This window comes from Nipponia nippon, unplaced genomic scaffold (genome assembly GCF_047370975.1).
Source record: "Nipponia nippon isolate SJK-2023a ecotype South Korea unplaced genomic scaffold, ASM4737097v1 scaffold_13, whole genome shotgun sequence".
Lineage (NCBI taxonomy): Eukaryota > Metazoa > Chordata > Aves > Pelecaniformes > Threskiornithidae > Nipponia > Nipponia nippon.
Genome location: NW_028262324.1, coordinates 17,432,646 through 17,449,910, shown reverse-complemented (window position 1 = coordinate 17,449,910; position 17,265 = coordinate 17,432,646). Strand labels below are relative to the sequence as shown.

The window sequence follows — 17,265 nt, the reverse complement described above, 5'->3', positions numbered from 1 at the left end:
TGCTGTGGTGAAGGTGCGGACTGGCAGGTGCCAGTTTGGGATGTAGGCCAGTCTGAGAGAGGTTCTGGTGGCTTGGTGAACACCGCTGTGGGCGTGTCATACAAAGGTAAAGGAGGTGGTTGCAGCCGAGACAGAAAAAGTGTTCTGTGATTTAATTACTTACATGAGTAGCAAGGAAGAAGAGAGGAAATGGTCATACTCCAGTGGGAGCAATGTGTAACATCTGAAGCAATCACTATAAGTACTGAATGCCTGAACTTAAGAACTGGTCGATGCGGTTTGTCACTAGGGCTGTGTGTGAAGATCAGGTAGCACCAGAAGCTTGTGGCTCTTATGGTTTCCAAAGAGTACGAATTAAGGAAAAGAGAAAAAGACCAACTAAAGTAGCTCTGAACAGCAATCAAATCCATTTGAGGCGATTCCTGGAAGAAGTTTTGACAGCCTGAACATCCCGGAAACTTCCAAGAGGAGGAAGGACCTCTGAATTATAATGTAAGTGGAGATACACAATACCAGATATAATGCTGCCAAGTGAGAAAAGTTTTAGTGCTTTTCTTTCAGGATAGGGCTAGCATGAATGTCATGTAAGCAAGTAAGTACTCTTTTAGTCTTCATAGTATCAAAACAAAGTTCTCAAAAAGGTGCAAGAAGCCAATTTTTTTGTAAAATCAACCTTAGAAACAGCTGCTGGACCTTAATTTCTACTTCTTTTTCAGGTTTTTCTTCCTTTGTAACTTAAAATTCAGACTAATTTAATTTTTTTAAAGTCTTTACTAAGTGCTAAAACATTATCAGTGGAGCTGCAGAATCTTAGATAAATATTCCTCCCCACAACAATGTCACTTTATTACCTGTACACTTTTAAGTGAGGGTACAAAAAAGAAATATATTCGTAGTTGTGAAGATAGATAGGCTTAGAGTTTGCACTGATAAAAATGACTCATGGTTAATAGTCTGGGGGTTCTTTTCGAAGTAAGACTTTTGCTGAAATAGTAGCATGGAGCTGACTAACGTTACAGGTGAACAGACATTTGTTTCTGGTGGAAGTTTTATCATTTCACATAAGTCAGAGGGCATTGGAGATAACTTGAGACCCAAAAAAACCCCTCTAAAACCAACTCACAGCTGTTGAAAAAAAAAAAAAACCACCACCAACAACAAAAACAGAAGTGACATTAACCGATCTGGAAGTTAAGTAATCAGGAAATGCTCCTTTTTCATTCATATGGCTTTTACATCCCACCACACTCCCCGTTTCCTTATCCTTAAGGATAACTTATTCATGGCACACCTATTATCCTTTGTAGGAAGTTCTTCTTGTCTTGGGATTCAAGAGAACGCATTTCCTCTGAGTAAATAATTTTGGTATCTCCTCCCATAATTACACCCACGCTGAGTAGGAACATTGGCATTAGACACACATATATTATAGGAACTAGTTAATTCATTTGACAAGTCTACAGGTATTAATAACAACTGCTAAGTACCTCTCCCTTCTCTCAAATTTCAGCTGACAGCACGAAAAAATTGCTGGGTTTTTTTCTTTTTATGATTAATGTAACTTGGACATCCTTGAAGAACAGAGTAGAAGTTGTATGCAATTCTCATAAGCTGAGGGAATGGCAGGTGAGTTCTGTGCGTCATTTGTTTCCCTTCAGCAGGTATTTTATTTAGGACTGTTTTCTTAAGATACATGCCCTGTAAGTATCTGCTCAGATTTTTTATCTGAAGGAAATTTTATATTATAACTTGTTCTTGCACTTAATTTTCAAAGTTTTAGTGTTGTTATTATTAAGACCTGTTTGAAAATAATTTTTGAGCTAGGCAGAGGATATTTTGGGGGAAAAAAAAAAGAAAATAAATTCCCATTACTTCAAAAGGCACCATGCGGAACTCGATCTAAACCCTTTATTTTTTAAATGCTATTTCAGAAATGTGTTATGCTTTTTATTAACAAAATTAGTGTAATCCATCCTAATGGAGCTGTGAGCATGGAGCCTATAGATGGGAATTCAAAGATGCATTGAAACCCTACCAAAGCAAAACAGTAATGACAATATCTTTGCTTTTTAAAGTTTAAAAATGAAGATTATTATCGAACTGGGCAATTGCAAAGCAGGGGTCTCTCTTGTTTAATGATGAAATATTTTCAAATCAGTTTTTAAAATGTTGCTTTGCAGGGAAATCAGCAGCCTACTACAGTTCACTGTTGTCCCAGATAGTCACACTAAAGATTCTTTTTTAGCCCATCAATGCTTACTCACATTACTCCTTTGCGGTCGTAGACTACAAAGAAAAAAATTCTTCTTCCTTCAATTTAGTTATGGCACTTTTTTTTGCATAAGTTAATTTTACTTTTACTTCTTCTTCAAAGGTTATATGTAAATTGTAGTTTAATATGCAGCTATATTGTTTCAGATCTGACGTAGTATTTCATTACTATGCTATATGGTATGAGATAGACTTGGAAGCTTGTTTGAAGATCCCTACCATAATAGTGCAGGGTGCCATAGGCCTTAATCCATCCTTTCCATCCCACTCGTTTTTTTTGTTGTTATTGTTTTCTTTTGAATTCCCTTTAAAATGGTGGCGGTCATGTCCTCCCTCCCCTTCCAACCTTATTGCATTTATGATACTAGCATTAATAAAAGTGATTTGGAAGAATCTTCACCAAGGTACTTGCCCTGAGCATTTGCCAAAACTTGCAGCACAGTGCTCCAGGTGTACTCTGTGGAGTCTCACAGGGCAGATATAAACACAGAGGACAGTGCCTCTCAGAGCTCCTGAAGACAGTATGACTACTCAAGTTTGAGCGTGGCAATAAAACATGAGCTATAGAAGAGAAAATCTTGCAAGGAAGATCATACGCATACTCCCTTGCCAAAAAGGTAGTTTAACATTTAAGGTGGCAAAAGCCACTTTATGGGTTTTAAACCACAGACCATAATAACAGTATGTGTGCAGGAGGACACTTGATATCGGAGAACTTCAAGCACACTGCAATTCATCAGAATTCCTCTAGGACATGAAGGTAGTGCCTACTACAACAGGAATCCCAGTGGTCCCTTTGGACAGAGGTAAATTCAGTCAATTTGATTTGTTTGTCAAAAGCTCCAACTTATGTCCTCAAATACCTCTTGTTCATTCATGTAAGACGGATGATCTCTCACTATGCATCTTTCCCTACTCTAGGCCAAATGGCATCAGGATGTAAGCAGGAAAAGCAAGATGTCCTAATTGCCCTTTCTGGATCCTAAAAATATATATGTTGAAACTGTAGAGGGGCTACAGCCCGCTTTATTTGGTGCTGACAATGAAATGACACTGATTTGCTTCTGGAAATTTTTTTCTAAGTCCAGTGATAAAACAGCATCCAGCACTACATAGGAAGTATATAAGTCCTCGGTGTATGACAGTCCTGTAACAAAACCCAAGCAAAAATTTCTATTAGTGACCACTAGACTTAATTTAATGGAGTGTCTGCTTTTGAGTTGTTCTTCCTCCAGTAAAAGATAACTGCTCTTAGCAACCTCATCATGCCACTTACCAGCAAATTACTTCTTTCCATGCTGGCTGCTTCTTCATGTCCTGTCTTCTGTTTTACAGATCTGACACCAACACATATCAGCTGGCAGCCATCAGTAAATGCAGGCACGCACCATACTGACAGATATGCCAACACTGAGTTGACTGTTAGGCGAGGACAAGCCTTCACTATTACCCTGTACTTCAACAGACCAAAGCAGACCGGGGAGAGCCTAGCATTTGTCACTGAAATAGGTAACGCTCCCTTAGCTTAATCCATGTTCTCACAGAACTGTGATCTTTATCCCTTGTAGTTCTCCCTGTATTCTATTTAGAGATGCAATTTTTCTTCAAGTACTTTTAATGCTTCTCCCCCTCAATGTGCTCATTTCAAGTGCGAGGTTAATATTGAAACCACACTCTGGAATGGAAACCAATTATCCCCTCTTTCTGGCAGGGCCATCCCCCTCAGAATCTCATCGTACAAAGGCTGTATTTAACCTCTCTGAGGTGGGGGCAAGTGGCTGGAGTGCTGTCCAAGGACCCAGTGAGTCCAGCTATATGAACTTTACAATATCCAGCCCAGCCAATGCTGTCATTGGACGATACAATCTCATCCTCCAGATAACCTCAGGGAACAAGATCTTCTCCAGATTCTTGGGGCAGTTTGTGTTACTCTTCAACCCTTGGTGCCCAGGTAGGTACCAATACCTTTGCTCTTGAATGTAACTGACCTATTTGCTTTCATATCTGCACAGTGAGCTTGCTCCTTCAAGCTGTCTCTTTTTGTGTTGCCAGTGGCAGCAATCTCAGCTATCTGTTCAGAGATCTGGTTTTACTACATTAAAAAGCTGCTACCACACCCCCTCCCCCACTTTTATCCTCATGAAATGTACTATATGGGGTGATATCATAGACCCTTTCTTCAGGACTGAGAAGATCACTTTTTCTATAGACAAGGGCTGACAGACTTTCATAAGCGCATGTACTTCTCAGAACTTGAAACAAGCATACAGGAATGTCCTTGACTTGCACCTAAATCAAAGCAAGACTGCTCTTGTAGCTGTTAACTGCAAAGACAATAGCTCAACCAACTTTATAAAAACTGATAGAGGGCTAGTGTGAAGATTTGCATTTCCCATGTCTTTCATCAGGGGTTGAAAAGGGACATCTCCGGCTGCTCCATTTTTTATTTCTGCAGCCTCAGCATGTTGCAGAAGAAATGAAAATTCCTAAACTCAGATTTTGCAAATATACGATAGTCTAGAAACCTAGATTAGCCTTAAAATATACCACTCTAGAGTTAAGGGAGCTCTTAGACAGACAAGTGACTAAACAGATTATAAAAGAAGAGAAAAGTAACCACAATCATCCACTGTTTTCTATGAACATATGTTAGTCAAGGGCCACTAACAAATATGTCAAGAGCCAAGATGAAAAAAGCTGCTAATTAGCTCAGCATGTCTTGGAAGACAGGAATAATTATAGATCTATGTTCAGGAAACTCAGACTGTCTCTGCATAGACAGTCCTGAGGGAAGAAGCCTTCCCAGAACCCCCTGAAAGATCACTTGTGGTGTAACTTCTAATTGATAGAAACCACACTGCAGGGACCAAAATATTTGACAGCTCCTGAACTGGAACACAGGAGTAGCAGTGGTACTCATGTGACAAGACAAATTGTTCTTAGAAGAAAACTGAGGAAAAATTAAGCTGGGCCATTCCAGTTAAAACTAATGATTTTGCAGAAGAGCCCTCCAGATTTATCAGATGATGCAACAACCACTGCCAAACAAAAGGGAGTATCCTTAAAGCAGGATGCTGTTGAATGAGTTTCTGCAGCGTGAAATAGCTCCCAGATTCTGACAAACAGGAACAGATTCAGTTTGCGGGTACTTTACTGCCATAGTAAGTGTCATAGCACAAGGGAAATAGAAAATTTATTTTCTCAGCAAAGGATAAATGGCAGATCTGGTCTGTAGATATGGTTCCACATGGGAGATTATTCATTAAGCTGGAACAGACAGGATTTAATTAATAAACTGCAATATCAGTAAAGAGCTACTTGCAAGGAACCAGTCAGGACTAGAGATGAAAGGAAAAGCACTGGGTTAGAGAAAAGCTACTAGTGGATCTTTAAGTGTCATCTGAAAAAACTGCTCTCATCAAATGGTTCATTACTGACTTCAATATACTGACATTAAGCAGCATTGTCCATACGTAGATGGGCTGGGATACCACATAGAAATAACTCGCTGGCCATAGAGACTGGAGTAGTTGAGAAGGGATAAGGTACAATAATACAAAATAAAAGACCATACGTTTAGGGAGAAATAACAATAATTTCAATGGGTAGACTGACCAGTTGGAAATCATGAAGAATGTGAAAGTACTTGTTAAAGATGAGAACCAAAGTGAAATGGCCCTGAAGAAGGCAAATGCAATCTTAAACTGAATAAGAGGAAACAGTTACTCATATTTAAATGTTAATGCCATTGTACGAAGTGATGAGATCTCATTTGGAATTTTCTTTCAGTTAATCTTTCCTGAACAGGAATTATGAATTAGAACATGTTCAGTGAAGGGTTACTAGGATAACTGAACACATGAAAAGCCTTTTGGACAAGAGAAAATTTGTAGTTTAGCAAGGCAAAAGCAATTAGTTTCAGAGATCATATATATGAAGTAAAGACAGAATTTGGACACAGAAAATACTGATCTTACCATAAATGTAACAAACCAATAAGCTTATTAATTCACTAACGTATTTGTTTCAAACCTCTGGATAAAACAAAAGTGATGTTTTAACATTAATAAAGTCTCTTGAGGACATTTAAAGAGAAATCTAAGACACTTGCAAGCCAGCCTCTGATAATGATGCATTATGTCCTAATGCTATTGAAGGAATGTACACTTAACTACTAGAATAAAGAGTGCTAATCATGAATTAAATGAATGATCATACACTGTTTATCTATAGCTCACAAGTGAACATGTCAATTGTAAAGCTTTAGGGGATAAAAGGATTTGTATGTTTGAGAATTTTGTAGAATGTATCTTTTTCCCTAGATGTCTGATAGCTGCCACTTGTTTCTGTGACAAAGATTATATGAAGAAATTACTAGAAGTATATCCATGTTAGAAAGCATGCTTAAATATTGATTTAAAAACTATTAACAGAAATGTACATCCTGCTTGTTTCTCACTATGCCAGGATAAGCTTTAACTTCAGAATGAGAGGACAGAATATATAACAACTTTGTATTTTTGTATTAAAAGGAATTAATTTAACAAAGGGTTAAGTCTATGGTGGTCTGTCTTTCTGTAACTGTCAAAAAAAGAGGACTATCGTGGCTGATTGCATTTTTTTTTCCTCCTTGTGTGTTGAGAGTAACAGAAGGAGGGGTTGTTACTGTTTAGTCATACTTGAAAGGAAGAGATTGTGTTGTGGGGTTTTTTTACTCCTTTTAAACTGATGTGAATTTTGCTCTGAGTTTTGGTAGGAATAGTGTTGTTAAAAAAAAAAGTCTAAGTCTATTTATTCAAAGAACTGTCTCTAGATCATTATAATTGAGAGCATATAAAACTGTGGAAAAAAAGATGTTCTTCAAGTGATTATAGAAGAACATTTAGATTGTTCATAATCATAAACTCATAGAGCTAGAAGGATCTTAGGAAGTTATCTAGTCCCACACCATGCTCTAAGGCAGGTTCAGTTCAGCACTTACATCATTCCTGACAGATCTTGAATTCCTTCTTAATGATCAGCCATAAGGGAAGCTCCAGTACCTCCCCTGGCAATTCACTCCAATAAAATTTTTCTCACAAAAATTTCTGTAATTGATTGCCATGCTTGCCCCATTCCTCACCCCCATTTTTTTTCCTACCTTAAATAATTCTGAGTTAATTCATAAGTTATAATTTCTTCATAAGTTATATTTTCTTCATAAGTTATATTTTCAGGATTGCTGAGCATTCTTAGTGCTCCTGTCACTCTTTCCAACTGGCCCACACCTTGAAGTGCAACACCTGGAACTGCACACAGTTCTCCAGCTTTATGCTGGCCCAAAAGCTTGGGAATCAACAATGATGATGATATTAAAAAACAAAGTGTGGACAGCCACCACAAAAATAAACTTACATACTGTGATATAATTTTTTAAATAAATTACACAATCTTTTTATTTGCAGGAAGGGAAGGATGGGAAGTTCCTATAGGAAGGTAAAGAAGTTGACTCAATAAAATAAAAAAGCTGATTTCTGATTTTTATATGTATTTCCTGAAATCCTGAAGCTTTCAGAAAATAATTTTAAACATTATGAAATTAAACACAGAGATAAGTAGATATTGCTACCTAAAGAGTGATCAAAACAATCTAAACATCTGTGAGAAGCCAGTGCTTTCATAGCAGCTACATACTGTGCCATAAACTAGGGAAACCAATGAGTAACAATGAAATCAAAGTGAACGGTTGAGCAGGCTATCCTAATAACATTCCTGCTGGCACTTTGGATCAGGCAAGTAGAGATCTTCATTTAGGCATCTTAAAACAAGATGAACACAACTAGAAAGATAAAAATGTCATTTGTGTGATTCTTTTCAAATGTTTATTCTACTTCTAACTACCTTGAGAAGGTGGAAAAACCCAGTGAGCTAGCCTGGACTTTTCTCCATCTTCCTCACAAAAATACAACGTACAGATAGGGGACAAAATTAGGGAAAAAAGTTAAAGTAATATAACATGGATTCCCCTCTGCCCTGCCCGCCCCCCCCCCCCCCCCCAACCATATACAATAGCAGGCATTTTCACCGGACTATACATGTTCAGGAAGCTATAACAATACGTTTTCCAAATAGTAGTTTTCCCCTTGCTAAATCAAGATACAAATGTTTTTGAAAGGTTGCAAGTATTCTCAGCATTAAGTGTAAAAGCATGTCCAACTTGGTTTTCAGGTGATGATGTCTACATGGCTAATGAAAATGAGAGACAAGAGTATGTTCTAAATGAAAATGGAATAATCTTTGTGGGCAATGCAAAGTACATTGAAGCAAGAGGATGGTACTATGGACAGGTAAGGAATTCATTTGGGCTCTTATTTGTCTCCAATAGCATTTTCTACTATCATTATTTGCCTCTCTGACAGGTATGCCTGTTTATATGAAAATTGAACAAACCTGGCTAGCCTTACTTGTGGTTTGCTCACTGTGTGCCTAATAGGACTTTGGTGTGAGAGATGGCCTAGCACAGCACTGCAGCTAGGACTGACTTCTACGTGTGCTTGAAGGTCATGGTACAAGACCTCATCTGTGACCAAAGCATCCACAGTACAAGTGACAATATACTTGTGTGGCTCCAACACACCCACTGTTTTTGTAATGCAGTTACAATGGGCCAGAACTGACATTGACATAGAATCATAGAATGGTTTGGGTTGGAAGGGACCTTTAAAGATCATTTAGTCCAACCTCACTGCAATGAGCAGAGACATCTTCAACTAGATCAGGTTGCTCAAAGCCCCATCCAACCTGACCTTAAATGTTTCCAGGGATATAACTCAAGAGAATCTAATAACTGCAGTCAGAATAAGCTTGGCAGTTTTAGTTTTACTGCAGTCATCCTTTCTGATGGCAGAAGGCATCCTGCCAGATTTTTGCTTTATTTAGTTAGCCCTGTCTTTAGCCAATATTGCAGTATGAACTGCACACTACTGTCTGTGCCTCACTGTCCCTATCACCTTTGGGCTGGAATATTTTAGAAAAGAGACACTGCAGTAGAATCTCCTCTAATTCTGTTTGTGAAACTATCTATTTTCTTAAAAATTTATCTTATCTGATCACAGTTTCAAGATCACCTTCTAAACATCTGCCTCACCATGCTTGATCTGAGCCTGTACTATCGTCAGGACCCTGCCATTGATGTATCCCGAAGAGGAGATCCTAAATATGTGGGCCGAGTAATCAGTTCTATGGTAAGAAAAGGACAACTCAATCTTAATTCCACATGCTTAAGCAGTAAACATTAGTTATACCACCCAGACTCAGCCACTTGCACCTTAAACAATATAATTGATTAGATATGGTGTATTATACACAATTGATTTTGTGCATTCTGTTCATTGGCCTACTTTTAGATCAATGGAAATGATAATGATAATGGAGTTCTCCTGGGAAAGTGGCAAGGAAGTTTCCATTCACATGAGAATCCATCCAGATGGGATGGCAGTGTGGTAATCCTCCAGAAATGGTGTCAGGACAACTACAAGCCTGTTCAGTATGGCCAGTGCTGGGTTTTTGCAGGCGTGATGTGTACAGGTAAGCTTTAAGAATAGAGGACTGTGGTGAAATGGAGGCATTTGTGACCTCTGGTTTTACCAAAACTACAAAGCAGTTAATTCTACAAGAGGAACAGTTTTCTGAAGACTGCAAATGCTAAGAATCACAAAATATTTAGACTTAACTTTGTTTCTCAGATACTTATAATCATTGAATTAAAGCTCTGTGTGTTTTTTGTTTGTGTTTGTTTTTTTAAAATATATTTCAGTTCTGAGGTGCTTGGGGATTCCAACTCGCTTGGTTTCAAATTTTAACTCTGCCCATGATGTGGATAGAAACCTGAGTATTGATAAGTACTATGACAGCTCTGGAAAGAGTCTTAATATCGGCAAGGATTCCACATGGTAAATATAATTTTTTGCATCTCACCAATAATTAGAGAGAGGATTTATGAGACTTAAAGACATGAACACTAGTAGTACAAAAGCAACTGAGTGGACAAAATTTAATACAAATATCTAAATTAATACACTAGCCATCCATTGCGAAAGAAAACATACTTCATGGTTTTGAGATAAGTTACTTCAAGCAAGCAACCAACCAGCACCATTTTTTGCTGTCCTTGACCTCAAGCAAGTTGCAACTTTCTTTAAAAAGTATGTTTCCATTGACAATGTACCAATTCCCAAGGCTCTTTTAACTATTGACACCTAACCAGTCTGTTCCTGATAATGCAGCTGTGTACCTTCCATGCTCTTAACTGGTTTACTGCTGCCATAACTCTCTCTCATCACACATCCAAAGCCTGTGTTTCTCAGCTTGGCCTGTCATCCTCCCCAGGTAAATGGGAGCCTCCCCAAGAAGTTTTCCAGCAGTCCTTTTTAGCTAGACCTTCCCTTTGTGGGAGCTGAAAAAGAGAGAACAATCCCAACACTCTCCAGACTTGGTTATTGGACATTGTAGTCCAGTGCTGTAAACTGTAAGTGATCCATGATCATCAATCAAACCCCAAAACCTGAGTAGCCAAAGAAACATGATATTCTTTAAATAATACCATTTTATATTTCAGTTGCCCTCCAGTTGTAAAATCTTTACTCTGCAGCCACTTCACTTTTCAGAAAGTGAACTAACTAGTCCCAAAGGTATTTCATATAGCTCAAAGTCTCTGTGCACACTAGGCTTCATCAAAAGTATCATCTTTACTTAGTCTGCTTCCTTTCACTGAGTGTATGTGGTTGAAGGATATGGGAAGCCTTTCACCTCTTAACTTCCTTAGAAGTATTAGCCTCTGAACAAAATTCAGCCAACAAATCTTCTTTTCTGGGTCCTCCTGTGACCTACATTTTACCAATCTTTCCTTTCCTTTCAGAGTTTGTGGAACTCATTACCACTGGATGCTGTTGAAAACAAAACTAAACAGGGCAAAAGAGATTCATAGAGAATAAGATGACTAACAACCATTAAACCCAGTGGTCTCAATGTAATGGCTAATTCATGAAGTCCCTAATTCTCTGACTGCGAGAAATCTAAAGCATATCAGGGGAAGGGTCATTCTATTCACGTGCTGTTCTTACCTCTTTTTCTAAACATCTACTGCTGCACACTACTATAGATGGACTATTGGACATTTTATCTGACCCAGTATAGCTATTTTAAGTTTCCATTTAAATGAAGCATTTCCCACATTTGAAGGTTACTGAACCCAATCACCAAGTGTTGCCTATATCCAAGGCTTAAATCTTTCACTTATAGTTCATATTGCTCCCAAAGCAAGCTGCTGACATCTGTATTCTCTCCCTCCCCACTCTGAGGTCTACACCTCAAAAGCAGGCAGTAAATCTATCCCTTGAAAGAGGTAGTGAGTTGGTGTAACTAGACAGCTTGTGTCACATCTTAGAGAATCTTTAAAAAACAAAATTCCCTACTCCTTTCAAATTGGAAGTTTGTATGACTCTATATTACTATGCTTTCTAGACATTGTTCTTTGTCTCCAGGGATTATCACGTCTGGAATGAAAGCTGGTTCATTCGCCCAGACCTGGGAACATCATACAGTGGATGGCAGGTTTTAGATGCGACTCCACAAGAACAAAGCAAAGGTAACAGTGTAAGTTCTTAGCATGACCTAACATTCCTTCTCCAAACTGAGCACAACTAATAAAGTTTGACTTTTTTTTTTTCTATGTTTTAGGATTATTTCAGTGTGGCCCTGCATCTGTCATAGCCATCAAAGAGGGTGATGTAGACTTGGATTACGACACCTTATTTGTGTATACAGAGGTGAATGCCGATTGCAACAGATGGATTGTATACAGTGATGGAACTAAGAAAAGAGTTTATTGTGATACTGAAATAATTGGCAGGTTTATCAGCACCAAAGCTGTGGGTAGCAATTCCCGCGTGGATGTCACCTATAATTACAAATATCCAGAAGGTAAAGGAATTATCCCAAATTATCTCCTTGTTATCACAATTACCTCCTACTGAATTCTTGGTGCTAGGAAGCTAGGATGGATAACCTGTTTTGTTTGAGCATCTCTCCCTTCAGAAAGTATTTCTGCCAGTGTTCTCAGATTACTTTCTTAATACAGTGAGTATTATATTTCTGGTTTTGTGTATTTTGTAGTTTCCTTATTAAGACACAATACAAAATATACTTTAGTCCCTTACACAGAAGTACAAAATGTAATACATACACAAAACAGGGCTATAAAATACATTTTAGTACCCGAGGCAGACAAATCCTCAAGCTGTCATACCAAAAAGTCTTAAAACTGAGTCCATTGTGTATCACGAACTGTGCAGAGGTCTGCAGTATGGGAAGTTACAGATTAATAAATACTAGTTTTCTGACATATCTGGCAGAGGGAGTAGGGCAACAATCAAGCCATTAATCCAAAACCTTAAACTCTAGTCCTCTAACACAGAGATCCATCTCCCCTAAGACCTCATGCTCAGTGTCTCTCAGGAAATAAGTTCTTTCTTGCTGTGTCCATTCCAACTCCTCATCTTTCCTTTTGAAGACCGCATTACATCCTGCTCCTAAGAGTGACTCACTCAGTCTCCCTCTCTGACTGTATAAATTCACCGAGTTAGGCTCCCTTGTGCTCCTGCTCTGACAGCCAGCCATCAGCTACCCAGCCATTCAGTTATGTGTTTGCACTCCCAGTGGACTCAGTCTACACATTATTGGATTCTGGAAGCAAAACTACTAGGAAACAGTAAAGGGACTAAGTGCCACTCATCTGTACTTAGGAAAACAAAGCGGCAAAAGTTAAGAACTGCATAGCCATATGTTTGCAGGAATATTTTTATCTTCCCTCAAAAACTTGGTACCTATGTCTTTCCGTCTTTTTAAATTTAGGCTTACAGATTTCATATAATAGTTTGCTTAATGTTTGTGGCTCAAAGTCTTTTTAAAAAAAAAAAAAAAGGAAGATGGGAAGATGTATTTCACTTTTTTAAAGTTTGCCATCCAGAATCAGTGGCCACATTTCACTACTTCACTCCTCAAGGTTTTAGTGCAACCATATTTAATACAGAGGTTGGTTATCATTAGATTAGCAAAGTAACACTTATCACACTACTGCATGTTCTGACCAAAGAAAAAGAAATCTTGCATCTTAAACAAATACAAATGCATCATATTTCATTTTAGTGACATGTTCACCTTATTACAGTATGTTTATTATTTTCCCATGAAAAACCTGAAGGGAGGCCTAATAAAAATATGGGAAACTTTTAGGTATTGCATATTTCTGGGTGATGCAGAGCTGACACCCTTTATCATTCTGAAAGCCTTTACACAGAGAAGGTGCAATGGCAACAAAAGTATCAATTTTATTTGGTTCTTTCCTTTGACCAGGTTCTTCTGAGGAAAGACGAGTTTATAAAAAGGCCTTGGCCAAGATATTTGGCTCAAACATCACAGAAGGACACACAGAATCTCCAGATGCAAGATGTTCAGAGACAATTAGAAAACCTGGGATCTCTGGGAAATTCAAGCTGGCTGAACCTCCAGTGTTTGGCAAAGACATTACCCTAATCTTAATTCTCAATAACCTGTCTTTTGATCACAAGACCGTGAAGGTGGACATGAGTGCATCAACCATCCTGTACACAAGGAGAGCAGTGGCAGAGATCCTGAAGGCAACCACCTCTGTGGATCTTGGTTCTAAAAAAGGTAACTTTTAATGTCCCTAAGGAGCCAACATAGCCCTCTTCTTAGTAACGTGAAGGCAACTGGAAGGAAGAAACAACATATTTCTATCAGCCTTGTAGCACATGTACTTGTTCCATATCTTAATAGCATTTTTTTATGACTACATTTTACAAGATCTTTTTTTTCTCCTCTGAAAACTTTCACTAGTTCATTGAGGAACTGAAGGTCTCATTAAATGTTGTACAGTAGGCTACATTTATATTATAGCTCCAGAAGCAACACTATATATGTATGGGGGTGGGGTGTGTGTGTGTACATATATATGTGCGTATGAGTGTGTCTATCTGCCTGTGGTGATTATTACATGTATAGGAACACATCTTACTCTTTTAACAAATAAAAAAAGTGTGATGTGTGCTTTCTGGCACTCAACAGGCAACACTTCAATAGAAATTAACTAGGACAAAGGTTAAAAGTTACAGTGAAACTCCTTGTCTCTCTTTTGAAGAGTCAAGGCTATTAAAATTATTATAGAGATCTTTTTTATCCCCAGGGACTACAAAGATAAACATTTTTCCATACACAGCAGAAAAGTTGTAGGACTACAATAAGCATCTGACCAGGTCACTTGAAAAGGATCTCTGTGAAACTTGACCCAAACTTTCTTCTTGACTGAGGTAAAACAAATAGGATATAAGGAGGGAATAAATAAAAATGGCTATACCTCTAATTATAAGAAATACAAATGGACAGGAATCCAGTGAAATGCAAATGAGCAGATTCCCTCAGTTTCAGGCCAAAATCCTCCATTCAAAACTGTGTTAAATGAGTTAAAGTAGTAAAGGATCACCAGAAGAGGGAAATACACAACCAGTCTCAGAAGGAAGAAACATAAACACACTCCAGCTGTCTTATCTTCTGTTCCCTTCAATAATTTCCAAAACCCTCACAATAGCTCTCTTTAGCATTCTTTGAGAATGTAATGGTTCCTTAAATATATCTCTGAATTTCAGGGAAACATATCCGGTTAAAAATCCCTTATTCTTACTATGGAAAATATCTGACTACTGACAAAAGGATCCAAGTTACTGCTTTGTGTGAAGTCATGCACATGCACGGGGTAAAGTTGCTGGTGGAGAAGACAATCATTTTAGAGGACACAAACATTATCATTAAGGTAAACAATCCTCTCCCTGATGTCCTGAATGACAAAAAGAACTAAAGAGTCTTTCTGGAGCTCAGATCTTAAGATGAGAATTTGGGGATAAATGCATTAATTTAGGCTGCAATTTCAGATGTTGCTCTAAAATTCTGCGTGCTTAAATTTAGAAAGTAAGCATGCAAGAGACCAATTTTGAATCTTTGCCTGAATCTGCCCACTGTTCTTCAGAACAGCTCTGTTACCTTCTTTATTTCCCAGTCCCATGCCACTGCTTTATGTTCACAGAACATGTTTTCATTTTATTTCATTTCATCTGTATTCTAGTTATTGGCAAGTGCTTGTGTTGCCTTTAAACAATTTTGCCTACTCCCAAAATACAGACTTAAACCCTTAATTCTAATCTACATTAGGGCCAGTTTATGTTGTTTTAACACTTTAATCCTAATCAATGATGTGTGCCGTGTCCCGTCCCCTCCCAAAAAAAAGGCACTCGGGGCTCTATCTCACTGAAATTGTGCACAAAATATTGCGTAGAGCTTGACAGCACTATTTAGCTAACCCAAATCCAGCTTCAAGTATTAGGAAAGGCATACCAACTGTCAGTTAAATTTCACTGCTCCTACCAATATCTCATTCATCCTCAAATATGAGAGATGTCTGCTTACAGTTCAACTGAAGTCTGGCTCCAGAAAAGTGTAAAACAGTGAATGATCAGAAACGTGTCTTTGTCATTTAGATTCCTCGGCGGGTTGTAGTGAACAAAGCTGTTACTCTAGAGATCTCGTATGCCAATCCCCTCCCTGAACCTGTGAACCGCTGTGTATTACTAGTGACTTTAATGAATCAACAGGTCAAGATACAGTAAGTGAAAGCTGTAGCATTTACTCAGTGCTTCTAACATGACCAATAGCATGTCTAGTTTCTCAATAAGAAAAAAACTCATGGTTGAATTGTCTTTTTCATATTTTCTATTTATGAAAGTAAAAATGCCACCAAATATATAGAGATATTATGATTTCTCAAGCATGTATTTTTTTTTTCCCACATAGGAACTTCTTTAACAACTAAAAACTGCTATCATTCTTCCTTCCTCGGAAAGCAAACGGGCATGTCAAATTCTTTTGTCTCTCTGATATTTCTTCTACAGCTTAGCTTTGTTTTTCTATTTTTATATACAGTACCCTAATACTACAAAAATGTCTGTGCTAAAGCAAACAAGTAAGACACTGCCATAGCTCCCCTCGTTCCAACCCAAACAAGAAGTTGCTCTGTTCTCCCTTAAAGTAGGAGAAAATCATGCCTTTTCAAAACATAAGAGTAAAATGTTCTATTACTTTTTTCTTTTCCTCTGAACTCTGCTGCTTTATGGATTAACTCAATGTTGAGTAGTTCATATTTCCTAAAGTTTATTTTATTATAAAGCAGCCTGACTTGCTGGGTCTGGAAATATTTGGACATAATAATCCATAAAAATATGGAAAACATTATTCCAGTGAAAGACTAAGACAATTTAGGCCAAAAGGAGACACAAAGCACCCCTGGCCATTAGAAAAATCATATTATTACCAAAATGGATACGAACCAATCGGGCATCGGACAGAGTGCTGACTTTTGACATAAGAGTTTTCCTATTCTGAGTTTGTGTTGACTTTCCAAACTTGTACCCAGCCCTAACATGGAAGCATGACATAGCACTTCTCATTTTCATCAGTCTATTCAAGAGTAAATTAAGGTGGTACTATCTTTTCTCATTTCTTAGTCTACACAAAGCCTCAAACCCTAAGTAATTCTCAAAAACCAAGCCTGGGTCTCAAGCAACTGTTGGTGCCCTAGCTATCACGGAGTTCTGCTTCTTGGGAATCTCAAGGAAAGACAATGCAAGCCTGAATTAATTGATTTTTTTTTTTTTCTTCCAGTCTGGCACAACTGGCACCAAGGGAGAGATCAAAAATTTATTTTGAATTCACACCTCGCAGGACTGGGCCCTTACAGCTGCAAGTAGACTTCTCTTGTGACAAATTTTCACATGTTAAGGGATTTGTAACCATTGCAGTAGCACCTGCATAATGTGGTGGAATCAGTCTCCTATTTCAGCATTAACAAGGCAAGACATTCTCCTCTGTATAGGGACAGTGATGACGGCA

The 17,265-nt window shown here is 38.1% G+C and overlaps 1 protein-coding gene across 1 annotated transcript; it reads left to right on the top strand.

Annotated features, from left to right (window-relative positions):
- The first annotated feature begins 3,025 nt into the window (after positions 1-3,025).
- Positions 3,026-17,188, top strand: LOC104018323 (protein-glutamine gamma-glutamyltransferase 6). The gene is made up of 13 exons (XM_009471451.1): positions 3,026-3,077; positions 3,607-3,780; positions 3,983-4,222; positions 8,479-8,597; positions 9,366-9,494; positions 9,657-9,837; positions 10,067-10,202; positions 11,793-11,896; positions 11,989-12,231; positions 13,663-13,980; positions 14,973-15,136; positions 15,858-15,982; positions 17,038-17,188. The coding sequence occupies exons 1-13, from the start codon at positions 3,026-3,028 to the stop codon at positions 17,186-17,188; spliced, it is 2,136 nt and encodes a 711-aa protein (XP_009469726.1).
- Positions 17,189-17,265: the final 77 nt, after the last annotated feature.

Coding starts and splice junctions, on each gene's coding strand:
- LOC104018323 (XM_009471451.1), top strand. CDS start 3,026: ATGAAGGTAGTGCCTACTACAACAGGAATCCCAGTGGTCCCTTTGGAC. Junction 3,781..3,982: donor AGCATTTGTCACTGAAATAG/GTAACGCTCCCT, acceptor TCTTTCTGGCAG/GGCCATCCCCCTCAGAATCT. Junction 13,981..14,972: donor GGATCTTGGTTCTAAAAAAG/GTAACTTTTAAT, acceptor TCTGAATTTCAG/GGAAACATATCCGGTTAAAA.